Source organism: Macaca nemestrina, chromosome 14, assembly GCF_043159975.1.
Source record: "Macaca nemestrina isolate mMacNem1 chromosome 14, mMacNem.hap1, whole genome shotgun sequence".
Classification (NCBI taxonomy): domain Eukaryota; kingdom Metazoa; phylum Chordata; class Mammalia; order Primates; family Cercopithecidae; genus Macaca; species Macaca nemestrina.
The window spans coordinates 68,715,145-68,735,768 of NC_092138.1; the positions used below are offsets into that span (position 1 = coordinate 68,715,145).

Consider the following 20,624-nt stretch of genomic DNA (forward strand, 5'->3'; position numbering starts at 1 on the left):
CCACGGAAAATGAAAAGATAAGTCTACAAGAAACTGGCTCACCTAATCCCAGCACTTTGGGAGGCCAAGGTGGGTGGATCACCTGTGGTCAGGAGTTCAAGACCAGCCTGGCCAACATGGTGAAACCCCGTCTCTACTAAAAACACAAAAAGTAGCGGGGCGTGGTGGCGTGCACCTGTAATCCCAGCTACTCAGGAGGCTGAGGCAGAAGAATCACTTGAACCTGGGAGGCGGAGGTTGCAGTGAGCTGTGATTGCACCATTGCACTCCAGCCTGGGTGACAAGAGTGAAACTATGTCTCAAAAAAAAAAAAAAAAAAAAAGAAAAGAAAAGAAACTGGTTCACCAATGTTCACAACAGTATTCTTCATAATATCAAAAAGTGGAAACAACCCAAATGCCCATCAAGTGAAGGATGGACATACAAAATGCAGTACATTCACGCAGCGGAATACCACTGTCCCCAAAAAGAGGAACGAAGTCCTGGTCCTTGCTACAGCATGGATGAACCTGGAAAACACTAGAAGAAGAGGCCAGGCACAAAAGGCCACACGTTGTGTGATTCCACTTAGATGATGTTCCAGATGTGGTTTCATTGCCTGAGCACATTAATGCATCCCCCTGGTACCTGGTATCCGGAACCCTAAGTAACACATATGAAAAATGCAGAACAATACATTCATGGAGACAGAAGGCAGATTCCGGTTGCCTCGGGCTTGGGAGAAGGGGCAATAGGGAGTGACTGCTAATGGGTGAGGGGTGTCTTTTTGGAGTGATGAAATGATTTTGAAATGTGACAGTTTATTCACAGTATATTCATAGCCTTGTGAATATACTAAGATCCACTGAACTATACACTTAAAAATGGTTAATTTTCCAACATGGCAACACGGCATAATCCCGTCTCTACAAAAAATAAAAAAGTTAGGCCTGGCGTGGTGTTTCATGGTTGTAATCCCAGCACTTTGGGAGGCCGAGGTGGGTGGATGGGGAGGCTGAGGCAGAAGAATCACTTGAACCTGGGAGGCAGAGGTTGCGGTGTGCTGAGATCGTGCCACTACACTCCAACCTGGGCAACAGAGTGAGACTCCATCTCAAAAATAAATACATAAATAAAGAGCCAGGCATGGTGTTGCACGCCTGTAGTCCCAGCTACTTGGAGGGCTGAGGTGGGAGGATTGCTTGAGCCTGGGAGGTCGAGGCTGCAGTGAGCTGTGATTGTGCCCCTGCACTCCAGCCTGGGCAGCAGAAGGGGACCCTGTCTTAAACAAAATACAAAAAAACAAAAATGGCGAATTTTCTGGTATGTGAATTCTATCTCAATTACATAGAAGGGTCTTTTCCCTCATTTTCCCCTTTCCTAATGAGAATCCTATATAGATGCTGGGAGGGACATACAGGTCCCCCAGCCCATGCCATACAGCCCTGAAGCTATTTCCAACTCCACCAACAGACTTGGATTTCTTGAGGTCATAGAGAAACCACACCAGTTCAGTCACAGAACCTTGGACTGGCAGCGACCAATCCACTCATTTTGCATATCACATTGCATGGCCCTGGCAGAAGAGGGACCAGAACCCAGGCCCTCGGCTTGCCAATGCAGCCCACATCCACCATCTAGTCCCAGGTTCTTAAGCCACCCACCAGAATGCTCCCCCAACCATTTTTATATCTAAGTGAAAGAGACAGCTGAGAAGAAAACTGGCCAACATCCATCCATCCCACAAATATTCCCGAGGTGCCCAGGAGACAGGTACTCTTGGAGGGGCTGATTGCAAGGTGAACACACAACACAGTCCTTGACTTTGCAGAATCAATAGTCTCAGGACTTTTTCAAGCGGGACTTTCAAGAACAGGGTGGACTCAGGGAACACCCAACCTTCTCTTCCTCCATCACCTCCCCATCTGTGTAGAAAACACTGTACTTTTTTTTTTTTTTTTTAAAGAGACAGGGTCTCGCTCTGTTGCCCAGGCTGAGTGCAGTGGTGCAATCATGATTCACTGTAGCCTCGAACTCAGGGTAAAACAATCTTCCCACCTCACCCTCCCAAGTTCCAAGCTAGAACTACAGGCATGCCACAGAGCTCAGCTAATTTTTAAAATTATTTGTAGAGATGGGGTCTTGCTATGTTGCCCAGGCCGGTCTCAAACTCCTGGGCTCAAACAATCTTCCCACCTTGCCCTCCTAAAGTGTGGGATTACAGGTATGGGCCACCATGCCTGGCCTGTACACACATTTTAGCAGCTCTGCAAACAGAGGAGGTGGTCCTGTGCCTCCCTCTGGAAATACTCTGGCTAATCCAGCTCTCTCCCCTTAGGAAAAAGTGATCAGAATCTTCCCCCTAGACTGGATCCCCTACTGGAGGGGACACTGCTACAAAGGACATTATTTAACAAATCTGAATAAGAACGGTAGATTAAAGTATTATCACAACATTAAACTTATAGAAGTTGATAATGTACTAGGGTAATGTAAGAGAATATTTGTATTTTTAGGAAACACAGAAGTATTTAGGGATAAAAGGCTAAGATGGATGTAACTTACCCTCAAATGGTTCTGAAAACAAAAAATTGTACACACACCTACACATTCAGAGGGAGAAAGAGAATGGAAAAAAGGGAAAGAATGTGGACTTGTGTCCTTCGTTTGTGATGTACATGGAGGCAGGTGAAAATTTTCTTTCTTTCAAGCGGTCTCTGCCTCCTCCACAGCAGGACAGAGGAGAGAGGTACATGCTTCCTGCCCTGTCGTGGCAGGCGGTACCTGGAGCTAGGGTCTTGGAAGGACACTGCACCTACAGGCCCTGGCCCAGGTCTCCATGGGACCAACGCTTAAGTCATTAACCATTTTTTTTTTTCTTTTTTTGACATGGAGTCTCATCTTGTTGCTCAGGCTGGGGTGTAGTGGTGCGATCTCAGCTCACTGCAACCTCCACCTCTCAGGTTCAAGCAATTCTCCCTGCCTCAGCCTCCTGAGTAGCCGGGATTACAGGTGCGCGCCACCACGCCCGGCTAATTTTTGTATTTTTTAGTAGAGACGGGGTTTCGCCATGTTGGCCAGGCTGGTCTTGAATTCCTGACCTCAGGTGATCTGCCTGCCTTGGCCTCCCAAAGTGCTGGGATTACAGGCTTGAGCCACTGCGCCCAGCTGCCAGTGACCTCTTGCTTAGCCTCCAGGACATCCTGTACACTGTCCTCAAGGTGAGTTTTCGAAAATTAAAACCTGACTGTGTTGTGCACCTGCTCAAAATTTGCAAGCCTCTTTTTCCTCATCTGTAAAATGTGAATGAATAATAATCTCTTCCTTGCAGGATTGTTGAGAGTTGAGATACTATGCATGAAGAGCCCAACAGTCAGGTGTTACTATAAATGCTCAGCAACAGAAGCTATTATTATATGTATACGTATGTATATTTGTATGTCAAAACTGAGAAAAAAAACTAAAAGGAATGAGCCAAAATGTTAATCATGGTTATATCTAGACGGTGGAATAAATGGCTGGCTTTAATATCGTTGTCTTTTTTTTTTAGCTATGTAAATTTTGCAATTTAAAAAAGTGTTTACAAACAAAAATACAGATTTTCTGAAAAAATTGGTCCATCCAGGATTAGCCAAAAACTTCTGTTATAAAACTGTAGTTCCTGAAGGTCTCTAGAGACCAGGAATGGCGCCCACAGCTGCACTGTCTTATCCTGCACCTGTGGCAGGCATCGCGAATGGATCCCAGCACCCTCTCTTGGACCTCAGACTTGGGGAAACCCAGCATGCAGCAGGGACTTGCCCAGGGTCACTGCAAAGGTGAGGGGCAGAGCTGGGAAGTGTGAGCCTGGTGCTGTACTTCCTGTGCTCTGGGGGAGCACCAGTGCTCTGTGAGTCCGTGCCCTGGTCTCCTTCCTGCACACAGCCTTTCCTTTCTCTTGGATCATTTCCTGGGTCAAAGGCCAAGAGCAGTACTGTGTCTTTGACTGTGGCGCACTGATTGCTCTCAGAGCCTTTATCTCTAGACTCTGGCCCAGGGCCATGCCCCAATTTCTGCAGTGAGGTTTCTCAAGAAAAGCCAGAAGAGCTGACTCTCAGGCTGCCCTCGGGCTGACGGGAGGCAAGCTGCCCAGGAGCCTCATTCAGACCCACACCTCCTGCCTCCCACAGACTCTGGGAAGGTGCCTTAGGGTTAGGCGTGGCTCAGAGGGCCTAGCCCTAGACAGCTTCTCTTCCTTCTCAGCCTTCTCTTCCTTCTCAGCAGATGAGGGAAGGTGCTGGATCATACCACCTCACCCCTCCTCTCTGCCCCACCTCTCCTGCCCTGCCCTGGGCTGGCAGATTGCTCTGCTTCTAAAAGCGTTTTACATTGAGGACCACAGGCAGGAGCGGACATTAGCCAGCCTGGTGGGGTATTGACTGAGCTGCTAAAAGCCTGTCAGGGGCATTTATCATCAGGAGGCCATTTCCACCTTCTGCCCATTAGACCAGCACTCAGCCAGAAACAGGCTTCTGATGGATGGGGTGTACAAGCTGTAAATCAGGGGAGACACACCTGCTCCCCTCGCAGACCCCACAGAACCCTGGCTTGGCCTGCTCTGCCTGGAGAGGCACCATCTCCAAGTCTCCAAGGGGCTGCCCTGGGGCAGAGGGGGAAGACAGGACAGAAGGACCCAGGAAGAGCCAGGCAGGTGGGGGGACCGGATTGGGGATGCTCTAGGGCAGACCTCCATTGCCAGAAAGGCAGAGGTTGTGAGGCCACTGTCACAACCCTCAGCACTCAAGGGAGCAGCTGTTTCTACAACAGCATCATAGTCACGACCTCAAATGAGCATCCCAACAGCTCAGGGTGGAGACTGGGAGACAGGGGTGGCAGGATGGGCAGAGGGAGGACACACAGCATAGCAGAGGTGAAGCGGGCAGGCAGACGCTGGCTTCCAGGGGTGGAATCCCTGCCACATCCCTTACCACGGGGCAGCCTTGGGCAAGTGACCTCAGTTCTCTATGCCTCAGTTTCCTTGTCTACAAAATGACAACAGTAGTAGCACCTCATTCACAGTAAAGCACTGAAGACAGGGCCCGGTACTTGCTAAGCGTACTTGCTCAGTACATTAGCCAGGAGAAGCTTGTCACAGTTCATTACCATCACTCAGTTTCATTGTTGTCCGGTATGTTTCAGGGGCCAGGGGATATACTCCCTGGGGGGGCAAACTGTTCTGCTGGGGGACTCCCATCCTTTCCTACATAGCAGTGTCTGCAGGCATGCCCTCCGTGAATGAACTGGTGGCTTGATTGTTTTCCTACTGGTGAACACACGCAGCTGGATGAGACATGTTCCCGTGTCTATAAGAAATAGGTTTTTAAGTGCTTTTTGACTGGGCACAGTGGCTCACATCTGTAATTTCAGCACTTTGGGAGTCCAAGGCAGATTGCTTGAGGCCAGGAGTTCAGGAGCAGCCTGGGCAACAGGCCCTATCTCTACAAAAATTACAAAAATTAGTCCAGCGTAGGGATGTACACCTGTGGTCCCAACTACTCGGGACGCTGAGGCAGGAGGATCACTTGAGCCTGGGAGATCCAGCCTACAGTGAGCCATGATCATGCCACTACACTCCAGCCTGGGCAACAGAGTGAGATCTTCTCTCAAAGAAAAAAAAAAAAGCTTTTCTTTAGAAACCATAATCTAGGGAGTCATATATGTGCCAGGCCCAGTGCCAGGTGCTTTGCTCATATTATTTGATTTACCTCCCAACCACCCCAGGATGTAGTACAAGAATTCCCCATTTACAAGTGCAGAGGGCTGGGGCTCAGAGAGGTTGACAATCATGTACTAAGGACAGCAGAGCCAGGACTGGGAATGTTTCCTCTTACGGCCTGGTCTGCTCTTGCTGTCCTCACACCGTGGTTATCATCAAGGACCCACTCCTTGAGTATGTTCTTTTCCAGGCTGGACAAACTCCTAGAACTGGAAGAGACTTCCAAAACATCAGACTAGCCCACACCCTGTCTTTCTAGAAGGGGAATTTGTGTGGATGGAACAGATATGTGCTATGGAAGGCTCTGGTTCCAAACAGTTGGCTAGGACAGGGCGTAGAGGGCTTTGATGAAATAGGCAGAACCTTGTCTATAGGCAATGGGGAGTCCTGGAAGGCATCTGAGCATCGGAGTGATGTGGACACACATCAGCTTGAGAAGGGTCAGGTTGGCCTTAGTTTTTTGTTTGTTTGTTTTTTGAGACAGTCTTGCTCTGTCGCTCAGGCTGGAGTGCAATGGTGCGATCTTGGTTCACTGCAACGTCTGCCTCCCAGGTTCAAGTGATTCTCCTGCCTCAGCCTCCCAGGTAGCTGGGACTACAGGCATGTGCCACCACACCTACCTGATTTTTTATTTTTGGTAAAGACCGGGTTTCGCTGTGTTGGCCAGGCTAGTCTCGAATGCCTGACCTCAAGTGATCTCCTGCCTTGGCCTCCCAAAGTGCTGGGATTACGGGTGTGAGCCACTGAGTGTGGCCTGTTTTGTTTTGTTTTTTTTTTTCTTTTTCTTAAATAGCGATGGGGTTTCACTATATTGTCCAGGCTAGTCTCACATTCCTGATCTTAAGTGATCTTCCCATCTTGGCCTCCCAAAGTGCCAGGATTACAGGTGTAAGCCACTGTGCTGGCTAAGGCTGGCCTTGAAAAGCATGGCAGTGAAGTGCCTCTCCCAGGCACCTGAAGGCCACGGTGTCCATTACGCCCTGAGGCCCATGTCCCCTCTGGCCTGTCTACTCCCAGCAGGGTTCCAGGGCTGACCCCCAGGGACTCTGCCTGCCGTTGCTTTCATTCCTCCCCACCCTCCACACCTCACAGCAAAGTCCACCTTCTTCACCCCCTCCCTGGAGTGACTCTGCGGCAGGCTGGGCCCCAGGTTCAGGAGCACAGTCCTGGCCTCTCCCCAGCCTTCCCCTGCTGCCTTTGTTTCCCTGGGTACAGTCCCTGGTTGCCAAGTCTGCAGGTTGCAAAACTCACCTCCAGCCTCCCTCTAACCAGCTCATCCTGGGTCACAACAGGCAAGAGGGAGGGACCCTGCCTGCAGTGTCACTCCCTCTGGGACATCTGAAACTGCCTGGGGCAGCCCAGCCCCTCTGAGAAGGACTTCCTGGACTCTGTGGCAAGGCCAGACATCTCCCAATCTCAATGCAATATATGTACTTCATTAAATCATTAGCTAGCTTGTCCCTTCCTCGTTCTCACATCACTTGCCTACTGATACCTCTCTGTGCCTGGCACGGAATATAATCCTGGTAACGAGTAGAAGCTGATGCAAATCAGCACCAAACCTCAGGAGCTGCAGGTCAGTGAAGTGAGAGCAAGGCCCCAAGGCCACACCCAGGTCTCGGCTCCCATTCGGGTCCTGGACACACTGCACAGGTCCTCTGGGAAGTCATATTCCTGAGCCTCAGCGACCTCATCTGTGCAATGGGGCAAGATCCCCTATAAATGGGGCTAATGTTCATAAGGCATCAGCATAATCACTCCAAGCCTGGTTACAACACAATAAAGAGCCTCTAAGGCCTGTCTGTGCAGGTAAGTGCTCTGGGATGGCACCTGCACAGTAGTACTGGATGTGGTTACTTAACAAGAAACAGATTGGCCAGGTGTGGTGGCTTATGCTTGTAATCCCAGCACTTTGGGAGGCTGAGGCAGGAGGATCCCTTGAGCCCAAGAGTTTGAGACCAGCCTGGGCAACATAGTGAGACCCCATCTCTACTTATAATAAGAAAAAATAGGCCCGGCGCGGTGGCTCACGCCTGTAATCCCTGCACTTTGGGAGGCCGAGGCGGGCGGATCACGAGGTCAGGAGATCGAGACTATCCTGGCTAACACGGTGAAACCCTGTCTCTACTAAAATACAAAAAAAAATTAGCCGGGCGCGGTGGCGGACGCCTGTAGTCCCAGCTACTCGGGAGGCTGAGGCAGGAGAATGGTGCAAACCCGGGAGGCGGAGCTTGCAGTGAGCCGAGGTGGTGCCACTGCACTCTAGCCTGGGCGACAGAGTGAAGACTCCGCCTCAAAAAAAAAAAAAGAAAAAAGAAACATCAATCAAATACAAGATGTGGACCCCATCTGGACTTTGAGGCAAACAAAAAGTGGCACGTATGCGGCAACCAGGGACCATTTAACATGAATTAGGAATCAGGTGACACAGGAGTTATTATTAATGTGATCCTGGCATTATGATTATGTCAGAAAATGTCCCTGGTTTTAGAATTGCATACTGACATGGGGCGGGGGGCGGGGGGCGGGGGGCAGAGGTTGAAATGACAAAATGTCCAGGATTTGCTTTAAAACACTTCAGGGAAAAGGGATGAGTGAAGCAAGAGGGAAAACTCTTGATACTTCTAGAATCTGGGCTGAGGAAAGTTCATAATATTATTTTTATCTACTTTTTTTTTTTTTTTTTTTGAGACGGAGTCTCGCTCTGTTGCCCGGGCTGGAGTGCAGTGGCCGGATCTCAGCTCACTGCAAGCTCCGCCTCCCGGGTTTATGCCATTCTCCTGCCTCAGCCTCCCGAGTAGCTGGGACTACAGGCGCCCGCCACCTCGCCCGGCTAGCTTTTTGTATTTTTTAGTAGAGACGAGGTTTCACTGTGTTAGCCAGGATGGTCTCGATCTCTTGACCTCGTGATCTGCCCGTCTCGGCCTCCCAAAGTGCTGGGATTACAGGCTTGAGCCACCGCACCCGGCCTATTTTTATCTACTTTTGTGCTTGAGATTTTTCCATAATTATGAACATGAGCTAGATTAGAGCCTTGCTATTGAAAATGCAATTGGCAAACAAGTAGCATCGGTATCACCTAGGAGGAGGGAAGTCAGATTTAGCAAGTAAAATACAGAATGCCCAGTAAAGTTCAAACTGCAGATAAACAGCTAATTTTTCAGTGTAAGTAGGTCCCATGCAATATTTTACTTACACCAAAAATTTGTGAAAATAGATTGACAGTTTCTTATATGGCTAAACATGCAACTCCCTAATGACTCAGCAACTGCACTCCTGGTCCTTTATGCCAGAGAAATAGAGACTTACTTAAATTCACCCGAAAATAAGTACACAAATGTTTGTAACAGCTTAATTTGTAATAGCCCCAAACTCGAAACAACCCACTGGCTTTCAGTGAGTGAATGGTTATGTAAACTGTAGTGCATCCATACCACAGAATACTATTCGGCAATAAGAAAGAACACAGAGGCGGGAGTGGTGGCTCACGCCTGTAATCCTGGCACTTTAGGAGGCTGAAGTGAAAGGATCACTTGAGCTCAGGAGTTTGAGACCAGACTGGACAACATCATGAGATCTCGTCTCTATTGGGAAAAAAAAAAAAAAAAAAAAAAAAAGAGGCCAGGCAAGGTGGTTCATGCCTGTAATCCCAGCTCTTTGGAAGCCTGAGACAGGCAGATTAACTGAGGTCAAGAGTTCCAGACCAGCCTTGCCAACATGGCAAAAACCCATTTCTACTAAAAATATAAAAAATTACCCAGGTGTGGTGGTGTGTGCCTGTAGTCCCAGTTACTTGGGAGGCTGAGGCAGGAGAATTTCTTGAACCCAGAAGGCGGAGGTTTCAGTGAGCCGATATCATGCCATTGCACTCCAGCCTGGGTGACAGAACGAGACTCTGTCTCAAAAAAATAAATAAAGTAAATAAACAAATACATATAAATTTAAAAAAAGAAAGAAGGAACATACAATTGAGGCCAGGCACAGTGACTCACACCTGTAATTCCTGAAGTCTGGGACGTTGGGGTAGGTGGATCACTTGAGCTCAGGGGTTCAAGACCAACCTGGGCAACATAGCAAAACCTCACCTCTACATAAAAAATATACAAAAATTAGCTGGGTGTGATGGCATGCACCTGTAGTTCCAGCTATTTAGGAAGACTGACGCAGGAGGATTGCTTGAGCCCAGGAAGTGGAGGCTTCAGGGTTGCAGTGAGATATGATCATGTCACTGCACTCCAGCCTGGGTGAAAGAGCCAGACCTTGTCTCAAAAAAAAAAAAAAAAGAAAAAACAAACAAACAAAACCCCAAAAAACATGATCAATACTCAATATATGCAACAACCCAACTGAATTGTGAAAGAATTACACTGAGTGAAAAAAGCCAAGCTGAAAAGGTTACATATCATATGATTCCATTTATGTAACATTCCTAAAATGGGAAAAGTATAGAAATGGAGAGCGGGTTAATTGCCATCTGGGGTTAAGGAGGGAATGGTGGTGGAGGGAACAGATCTTTGTGATGGAGGAATGTTCTGTATCTTGACGGTATTGATGCCAATATCACAGCAGTGATATTGTACTGTGTGCTATAGTCTTATAAGATGTTACCACTGGAAGAAACAGGGTAAAGGATACACAGAATTTCACTGTACTATTTCTTGTAACTGCTTGTGAATCTACTATGATGTCAAAATAAAACTTTTAACTAAAAAGAAAAAAGCAAAAATAATTATTTGTTGTTTATCTGAAAGTCAAATTAAACTGGCCATCCTGTATTTTATTGGGCATCTCTGGGAGCTTGTTGGAGATGCAGATTCCCTGGCCCCACTTCAGACTCACTGCGTCAGAACCTGTGTTGTAACACTAAAGTGTGAGAAGTTCTGATCAGTGGCTCCTGGGTGTGTTAGTCCATTTTGCATTGCTATATAGGAACATGTAAGACTGGGTATTTATGAAGAAAAGAGGTTTGTTTGGCTCACAGTTCTGCAGGCGGCAAAAGAAGCTCTGCTTCTGGCGAGGACTGCAGGGAGCTTCCAATTATGCAGACGATGAATCGGGGGATCAGGTGTGCCACATGGCAAGAGAGGGAGAAAGCAGGCGGCGGGGAGGTGTCCCAGACTCTTTTCAACAGTCAGATCTTAGGTGAACTCATTATCACAAGGAGGGCACCAAGCCATTCATGAGCTGCCCCCATGACCCAGACACCTCCCATCAGGCCCCACCTCCAACACTGGGGATCACATTTCCACATGCGAACTGGAGGGACAAACATCCAAACTGTATCACAGCTCCTGCTGGGTCTGGATTCCTAGGAGTCTGTGATGACAGCGATTAACACGTGTCTTTGAGCTATTTATGATATTTCAAAAAGCCCAAAGAGAATCACACATTTTACCTAGGATCAGGCTGTGCAGGACAAGTGAGTTTCTTTTTTTTTTGAGACAGAGTCTCACACGTTGTCTAGGCTGGATAGAGTGCAGTGGTGCAATCTCGACTCACTGCAACCTCCACCTCCTGGGTTCAAGCAATTCTCTTGCCTCAGCCTCCCAAATAGTTGGGATTACAGGCAGCTGCCACCACGCCCAGCTAATTTTTTGTATTTTTAGTAGAGACAGGGTTTTACCATGTTGGCCAGGGTGGTCTCGAACTCCTGACCTCATGATCTTCCTGCCTCAGACTCCCAAAGTGCTGAGATTACAGGGGTGAGCCACTGCACCTGGTCGACAAGTGAGTTTCAACTCTCCAGTGGCTTCCCACTGGACACAGGATAGAGTCCAGACTCTTGCCTGGGCTTACGGCGCCTTCACAGTCCAGGCCCTACTCCCCAGTCTGACCTCACCTCCTCCCACCACTCTTGCTGACGTGCTGACAATGCACAGACACACCAAACCCATTCCCACTCAGGGCCTTTGCATGCTCTATTTGTTCTGCCAGCATACTCTCCCTCTAGAGCCTCAAGTGGCTCTCTGCTCAAAGGTCACCTTCCCAGGAATGCCTTCCCGGACCATCCTGCCTAAACTAGGTCCCCACTCCCCACCCACGTCACACTCTATCACGTTTTATTTATATCAGTTGTTAGTACCCATTTACACTGAGCAGTTCAGGCAAGTTAGAAACAGTGACAGTTCTGAGAGTTTGAGTAATAAAAGTCAGGAAAACCAACTAACTATTGAATTAATTAAGAGTGCAGTTTGTTTGGTGGACATAATCTTTTACAAGCATGCAGAGCTTGGAAGAAACAAGTAGCAACATGGGCCATCTATTGGGGTCCTTCCCATTTTTACCCTTTTATGTCTTTCTACAAATCCCATTTTGTACTTGTCCCTCCCCAGCTTGAAACATTCTCTCTCTCTTTAGGATACAGGTCACACGCCTTACCCCAGCATTCAAGTCTGCTCAGCTGGCCCCCGTCCACTTCCTCAGGGTACTCCCCTTCTTCTCCTTCACAGATTGTTTATTTGTTCTGGCCAGACAGCTGTTCTCTGCATTGCTTCCTGAGCATTCTATATACAGTTGCACCTCCATGCCTTTGCTTGTGCCCTTCCCTTGGCCATTTATGCCCTCCCTATTTATCTGGATGAACAACCATTAGATAATTTGTGGAGTCAATGAAAATTTATGAGCAACAATTATGCACCCAACTACATTAGGAGGTACTAGCAGAAAAACACAAATGACTCTAATTCAAAGTCGTCAGGGCATGGGTCTAAGGAAAAAATAGGCTTGGAATGTCCTAATAAAAGAGAATGCTGTGGGAATTTGAGGGAGGAAGTAAAAGTGTCTATCCATGAATATAGTAAATATTTCCATTTATTGAGGTCATCTTTATTAGTCTTTTAACAACATTCTATCATTTTCCTTCTAGGTGGTGCTTGTTTATTCCTAGGTATCCAATCTTCTTTTATTCTATTGCAAATGTTTAATTATATCATCTAAATATTCCCAGTATGTACAAATGCAATTCATTTTTGTGTTCTGATTCTTGTATGCACTACCTTCCAAATACTCGTATTTTTCTAATAATTTGACTACATGTTCTTCAGAGTTCTATGTAGACAATTATATATGTAAATAATAGTAGTTTTATTTCTTCCTTTTCCATCCTAAAACTTTCAACTTGTTTTTCTTTTGCCATCTTTTTGTTCTTTTTTCTTTTTTTTTTTGAGACGGAATTTTGCTCTGTCCTCCAGGCTTGAGTGCAATGGCGCGATCTCGGGTCACTGCAACCTCCGCCTCCAGGGTTCAAACAATTCTGCAGCCTCTGGGATTACAGGCATGCACCACCATGCCCGGCTAATTTTTTTTATTTTTAGTAGAGACGGGGGTTTCACCATGCTGGCCAGGCTGGTCTCAAACGCCTGAACTCAGGTGATCCATCTGCCTCGGCCTCCCAAAGTGCTGAGATTACACGCATGAGCCGCCACACCCGGCCTCTTTTGCTGTTTTTCTTGTCTTTTTTTTTTTTTTTTTTTTTTTGAGATGGAGTCTCCCTCTGTCGCCCAGGCTGGAGTGCAGTGGCCTGATCTCGGCTCACTGTAAGCTCCGCCTCCCGGGTTCACGCCATTCTCCTGCCTCAGCCTCCTGAGTAGCTGGGACTACAGGCGCCGGCCACCTCGCCCGGCTAACTTTTTGTATTTTTAGTAGAGATGGGGTTTCACCATGATCTCGATCTCCTGACCTTGTGATCCGCCCGCCTCGGCCTCCCAAGTGCTGGGATTACAGGCGTGAGCCACCGGGCCCGGCCATTTTGTCTTTTCTTTAAGGGAAATTGTTATTGCTCAGTGTGTGGTAGTTAAGAGGACTATTCAGGCTTTGTGTTTCTACTTGACTCAGTATTGACAAGTTACATCTTCCTAGTCTTACTGTGCAGGACATGACCTTTTATCTTATTCCTGATTTTATTTTATTTTGTTTATTTATGTTGAGACAGGGTCTTGCTTTGTCACCTAGGCTGGAGTGCAGTGGCACGTTCATGGCTCAATGAAGCCTCGAACTCCTGAGTTCCAGGGAGCCTCCTGCCTCAGCCTGCTGAGTAGCTGGGACTACAGACATGCACCACTATGCCTCGTTAATTTTTGCATTTTTTGTAGAGATGGGGTTTCACTATGTTGCTGGTCTCAAACTCCTGGGCTCAAGAGATCCGCCCACCTTGGCCTCTCAAGGTGCTGGGCCCATAGGTGTTGGCCACCCTGCCTGGTCTGTAGATGCTTCTAACATTTCCCCTTTATGAATGATATTTGCACTATTTAACAAATAAGTCAAGTTAATAGTATGAATAATATGATAAACTGACATCATGTGTCCCATGACGTGATGATCTAAAAATGATATAGCACCACTCATGCAATATTCTTGCCAAAAATACATAAATGATTCTAATCACGAGGAAACAATTTGGTAAGTCCAAATTTAGAAACATTCTACTGAACAACTGACCTTTACTCCTGAAAAATGTTAATATCATGAAATAAGGAAGGCTAAGAGATGACAATTAATGCGTGGTCCTGAATTGGATTCTAGATCAGAAAAAAAAGCTACGATAAAGGTCATTACTGGGACAACTGATATAATTTGAATTTGGGTTGTGTATTATAATTAGCATTGTATCAATGTTAAATTTCTAGAATGTGGTTATGTAAGAGAATATTCTCGTTCTTAAAAGATACAGACCGAAGTACAGTATTTGGGGGTAAATGGTCATCTCTATAACTTTTTCTCTTTTTTTGTTTTTTGAGACAGAGTTTTGCTCTGTCACCCAGACTGGAGTGCAACGGCGCGATCTCAACTCACTGCAACCTACACCTCCTGGGTTCAAGCGATTATCCTGCCTCACCCTCCTAAATAGCTGGGATTACAGGCACCCACTACCACACCTGGCTAATTTTTTGTATTTTTAGCAGAGATGGGTTTTCACCATGTTGGCCAGGCTGATGTCGAACTCCTAACTTCAAGTGGTCTGCCTGTCTCAGCCTCCCAAAGTGATGGGATTACAGGTATGAGCCAGCGCACATCTGGCCGATAACTTTTTTTTTTTTTTTTTTAAGAGATGAGGTCTTACTCTGTCACCCAGGCTGGGGTGCAGTGGTGCTTTCATAGCTACTGCAACCTCAAATTCCTGGGCTCAAGCAATTATCCTGCTTCAGCCTCTCGAGTAGCTGGGACTACAGGTGTGTACTACTGTGCCCAGCTAACTAAAAAACAATTTTTTAAGAGATGGGGTCTTGCTATGCTGCGCAGGTTATATGTCTATAACTTCTCTGTTTCCAAACATACACACACACACACCCCCCCGCTGAGAGGCAAAATGTTAAAACCAGTAAACCAGGTGAAGCTTACTCAGGAATTAGTTCAATTTTATTTGAAATCTTCTGTAGGCTTGAAATTGTTTCAAGATAAAAAGGTTTTAAAATGCTGTTTGCTATAGGTTAGTGAAATTCTCTCTTATCCCTCATTTGCTAATTTTCTTTTTGTTGCTGCTGAGTTTTTCTCATGCCTGGGTATTGGGCTTTATCAACACCTTTTCTCCATTTATAGACATGATCATATGGTTTTTCCTCTTTCACTTGCTAATATGACTATTTACCTTTATAGGTTTACTAATATTAAACCACCTTTAGTTTCTGGAATAAATCCAACTTGGTCCAAATGTATCTTTTGTTATTTACTGTAATTTGCTAGTAATTTGGCATCCATCTTCATGAGTGAGATTGATCAATATTTTTTTCTTTCTTATTCTGTCCTCCTTGCCTAGTTTTGGTATCAAGGTTGCGGTGGCCTCACAGAATGAGGAAAGAAGTTGTTCATCTTTTTTATTCATGGAAATGTTTGTAAAAGATTAGAATCGTTCCTTGAAAGTTTTGTAGGATTTGTCTGTAAAACCATCTAGGCCTGGAGTCTTTCTTATGTGTTTGTGTGTGTGTATATGTATATATATATATGTGTGTGTGTGTGTGTGTATGTGTGTGTGTATGTATATATATGTAAAACATAAGCAACATGCAAAAAGTGTAAAGAATGAAAATTATCAGCTTAACAAATTACTGGAAAATAAATTACCCATAATTGCTACCCTCCCAGGCCAAGACATGAACCATTACCAGCACATAGGAGGTCTCCCATGAGATGCTTTCCAATCGTAACCCTCTCCATCCCCCAGGGGTAACTGCTATTCTGTTTTTCACGGTAGTCTCTTCTTTGTTTTTCTTTAAAATTTTACTATGTAATTATGCAACTGTTAAAATACGGTTTAGGGTAAGCTGTTTTTAATTTAAGGTTAATTAAATGATATATTTAAAATTTGTTTGGCTGATTTCACTCAACCTTATCTTTCTGACTCAACCATGTTGTTGTATATACAACACTTTACTCCTTTTCATGGTTTCGTATATTCACTAGTATGGATATGCCATAATTTATTTATGAAATTCTTGGACATACAGGTTTTCCCAGTTTTGCAATAATATGAACAATGCTACTCTGCACATTCTCATGCTTTTGTTCTGGTGCACAGAAGCTCCAGTGGTGCACACTGCGTGGTATAAACCTATGGGTGGTATTTCTGGGTCACAGATATATGCATTTTCTTCTTCTTTCCAAAACAGGTGTGCCAGTTTACACTCCCATCAGAAGTGTCTGATAGTTTACACAACTCTGTATACTTGCTGTCATTTACTAGTGTTAGACATTTTTGACAATCTGATGTGTAGTGGTATTGTACTAGTTTACTAATGAGGTTGAGTAGTTTTTCAAACGCTTATTAGCCATTTGGATTTTTTTTGCTATGAAGTGCTGGTTCAGTGTTTTGTGGATTTTTGGCTACATTTTATACATTCAAGAAATGAGTCTTTTGTCATGTTTATTATATACTTTTCCACTCTATAGCTTGCCTTTCCTTTTGCTATTTTCTTTAAGGGAAATTTTTATTGCTCAATTTTTGTTTGTTTGTTTGTTTTTGTTTTTGAGATGGAGTCTGGCTCTGTTGCCCAGGCTGGAGTGCAGTGCAGTGGCATGATCTCAGCTCTCTGCAACCTCTGCCTCCTGGATTCAAGCAGCTCTCTGGCCTCAGCCTCCTGAGTAGTTAGGATTACAGGTGCCCGCCACTGTGCATGGCTAATTTTTGTATTTTTAGTAGAGACGGGGTTTCACCATGTTGGCTAGGCTGGTCTCGAACTCCTGACCTCATGATCTGCCAGCCTCGGCCTCCCAATGTGCTGGGACTAAAGGCATGAGCCACCGCACCTGGCCTATTGCTCAATTTTTAAAGTACTTAAAGGATTATTCCTTTAAAGGACTATTCAGGCTTTCTATTTCTACATGAATCAGTATTGACAAATTGTATTTTTTAAGGAGTTTGCCCATATTGTTAATGTTCTCAAATTTATTGGCATACAGTTGCTTGTATTCATGTCTTATTAGATTTCGAAGTTCTGCTGTGATATTGTTTTTCTCATTCTTGATGCTTTTTGTACCTGTTCTCTTTTATTGTTGGCCAGTCTCTGCAGGGGCTTGTCTATCAACAAACTTTTGGACCTTTTGATCTTCTGTAATGTATCCTTATATTCTCTTCCATGATTTCTGCTTTTTTTTTTTTTTTTTTGAGACGGAGTCTCGCTCTGCCGCCCGGGCTGGAGTGCAGTGGCCAGATCTCAGCTCACTGCAAGCTCCGCCTCCCGGGTTCACGCCATTCTCCTGCCTCAGCCTCCCGAGTAGCTGGGACTACAGGCGCCCGCCACCTCGCCCGGCTAGTTTTTTGTATTTTTAGTAGAGACGGGGTTTCACCGTGTTAGCCAGGATGGTCTCGATCTCCTGACCTCATGATCCACCCGTCTCGGCCTCTCAAGATTTCTGCTTTTTATTATCTCCTTCCTCAAACTTTCTTTGGGTTTATTCTGCTGCTCTTTCACTTTTTTTTTTTTTTTTTTTTTTTGAGACAGGGTCTCACTCTGTTGCCCAGGCTGGAGTACAGTGTTGTAATCATGGCTCACAACCTCCCTGGGCTCAGGTGATCTCACCTTAGCCTCCTGAGTAGCTGGGACCACAGGCAAATGCCCCCATGCCCAGCTAATTTTTGTATTTTTTGTACAGATGGGGTTTCACCATGTTGCCCAGGCTGGTCTCAAACACTTGGGCTCAAGTAATCCCCTGGCCTTGCCCTTCCAAAGTGCTGGGATTACAGGTGTGAGCCACCGTACCCGGCTCTAACTTCTTAGATGGAATGTTTAGTCATTACTTTTTAGGCTTTCTTCTTTTCTAATATAAGCATTTGTGCTATAGATTTCCCTTGAAGCCCCGCTTTCCCTACATCTCGTAAGTGTTGTGATATATTTCATTTTATCAGTTCCAAGGATTTTTAAATTTTCATTTGGATTTTGTTTTTGGCCTATAAATTATTTAGAAATATGTTTTTAAGTTTCCAAATGAATGGGAATGTAAGATTTATCTTTTGTTATTGATTTCTAACTCAATTGCATTGTGTTCAGGAAACCTGGTCTATGAGATTCTAATCCTGTATAATCTTTTAACTTCTGAAGTCCTCTGGGGGTCTAAGTCTGCTATTTGTTGTTTCAACTGACTCTCACTCATGGTGGTGTACATGTTTTGTGATCTTTGTTAATTCACATTTCCCTGTGTTTAATCTGTGGGGATCATGTCCATGTTGTGGATCCTTTCCTCTGGAGAGGTTTCATGTCGGTTTCTGCTGTGAGCCAGTGGCACTACTAAGCTGGGATCCCTCTAGCCCCTTCAGGTGTTCTGCCTTAAGGTAGAGACTTAGGGTTGGCATCCTGAATGGACTTGCTGTTAGATTGACCTATGTGAAACTGTTGCTTTTTTGGGGTCAAAACCAGTTGAATATCCACAATTTTATATCGTCCAACCTATACTAGCAACTCTTGCCCTCAGGACAAGCCTGTTCTTCCTGCTTGCTTACTGTTTGCCTCTTCTAGCTAGTTTTGACTCAATGTTTGTTTCCCTTTCTTTGGTGGGGAAGGTGGCTTTGGAGACTTTCTCAATTTCCTGTAATCCCAGTAAAGCATTAAAAAATTATATTTTATTCAGGAGGAAATTAATTTGCAGAATTATTTTGTAGAGAAGAGGAGAGGTGCTAGGAGTAGCTAGGCCAACTGCTAGAGGCTAAAATTCAGGACAGATGTATTTTTCCCAGTGAGGAAACCAAGGCTCAAAGAGATGAAATGACTTACTCAAGGTCACACAGCTAGTAATGGGCAGGGTTAGGACTTTCTAGAAAGCTAGGCTCTTTCCACTTTCCCTCTGTCCTGCCCTGCCTCCAGAGAGCTGTTTGGACCTGGGGGTGTCCTTACCTGGTGCAGGGGGATGACGAGGAAGGCCCCTCCACCAGCACACTCAGTCACAACTGCAATGAAGTGGGGGTTGACGGCACAGAAGTGGTTGTCGTGAACGCTGCGGGTGATAGGCACGGAGTCATAGCAGTTCTCCTTGCTGGCTGGTTTGCCAAAGACATGACGGAACTTGGAGCTCCGGTACTGGGGGTGCCATGACATCTGCAAGAGACAAATGGGACAAAGGGTATGAGGCTCCCTGCCCTGATCATGGGACACACGGAGCTCTCGTCTTAAGAGTACATAAGAGGATACAAGCAGGACAGTGGTCAGTTCAACGTGGACAGTGATGCACTGTGAAGGGTGACCAAGTGAAAATACTCTAATTACTGTTATTTCTATAGACATGGTGAGATAAGACGGGATGATGTATAGCTATCACTGACCTGCTTGCTGATGTGTTAAGGCTTTTCATCCCTTTGAGTGTGAAATGTAAAAAGGCAGAAAAACCACAGAGAGAATCCACCACATTGACCCCCATCTGCCATCTCACCAGACAGCTCAGCACCCTCAGCCCAACTAAGTAGGTACCACTGCGCTCTCTGGAGCCAGCCTGCCTGGGTTTCAATCCCAGCTCTGTCTCTTATCAGCTGGATGGCAAGTGACTTCACCTCTGGAGTCTCAGTTTCTCCATCTGTAAAATGAAGTCACAAAAGTATCTGTCTCAGCTAGGCATGGTGGCTCATGCCTGTAATCCCAGAATTTTGGGAGGCCAAAGCAGGAGGATTGTTTGAGCCCAGGAGTTCAAAACTAGCCTGGGCAACACAGCGAGACCCTGTCTCTAAAAAAAATAAAAGAGAGAGAGACTGAAAAAAGTATCTGTCTCATAGCCTTGTCATAAGGATTAAGTTAGATGATGTATTTAGACCCCTTGGCGCATGGCAGATACTTGATCAACAGTGGCAATCACAACCACTAGTATCATCTGGGCGTCTTCAGCTTGCTTTGCTCCTCATCCAGCCTTATATTTGTTCACTCAATATTTACCGAGCATCATGTGTGTCTAGGCCCTGTGCCAGGTAGCAGGTAGTTTGGAAACAGTAGGCCTGAGCCCAGCCTTTACAGGAGTGAAGAGTCCTCTGGGTGAGGCTACTAGGAGAGTCTGGGCCACTGGGACTCACCGTACTATGTGTAATAACAGAGATTTGCACATGACAGTCAGGGAGGGCTTCTCAGAGGAAGTGACAACTAAGCTGTGACTTGGAGGATGAGTAGGAGTTGGTAATGTAGGCAGGATGAGGGAGAGCTGGGGGAAGGTGTCTTAGGCAGACAGAACAGTTTGGGGAAACCACCTGTGGTTTAGTAAGATTATCAAAGAGAAATTTAAAAGAAGAAAACACACACACACCATGTATATTGGGTAATGTGAATGAAAAGAATAAAAGACAGGGCAAGGAGAGCCAGATCACGAGTGGCCTGTGAGAGGGTCTAGGCCTCTTCCGTGGCCAAGCCCATACCCATAACACCAGGGGGCCTCCTCTTGGCCAGAGGGACCCTTCTGAATACCAAGCCCTGCCCACCCCACCCCCGCC

At 45.8% G+C, this 20,624-nt stretch overlaps 1 protein-coding gene across 4 annotated transcripts in view; it reads right to left on the bottom strand.

The window, feature by feature from the left end:
• LOC105477202 (coronin 2A) overlaps positions 1-20,624 on the bottom strand; it is a 69,310-nt gene that overhangs the window by 14,098 nt on the left and 34,588 nt on the right. For all 4 annotated transcript variants that reach the window (XM_011733606.3, XM_011733605.3, XM_011733607.3 and 1 more), the window contains exon 2: positions 19,054-19,254. In XM_011733606.3, the coding sequence (XP_011731908.2) occupies positions 19,054-19,254 (201 nt within the window). The remainder of the gene's footprint in view (positions 1-19,053; positions 19,255-20,624) is intronic.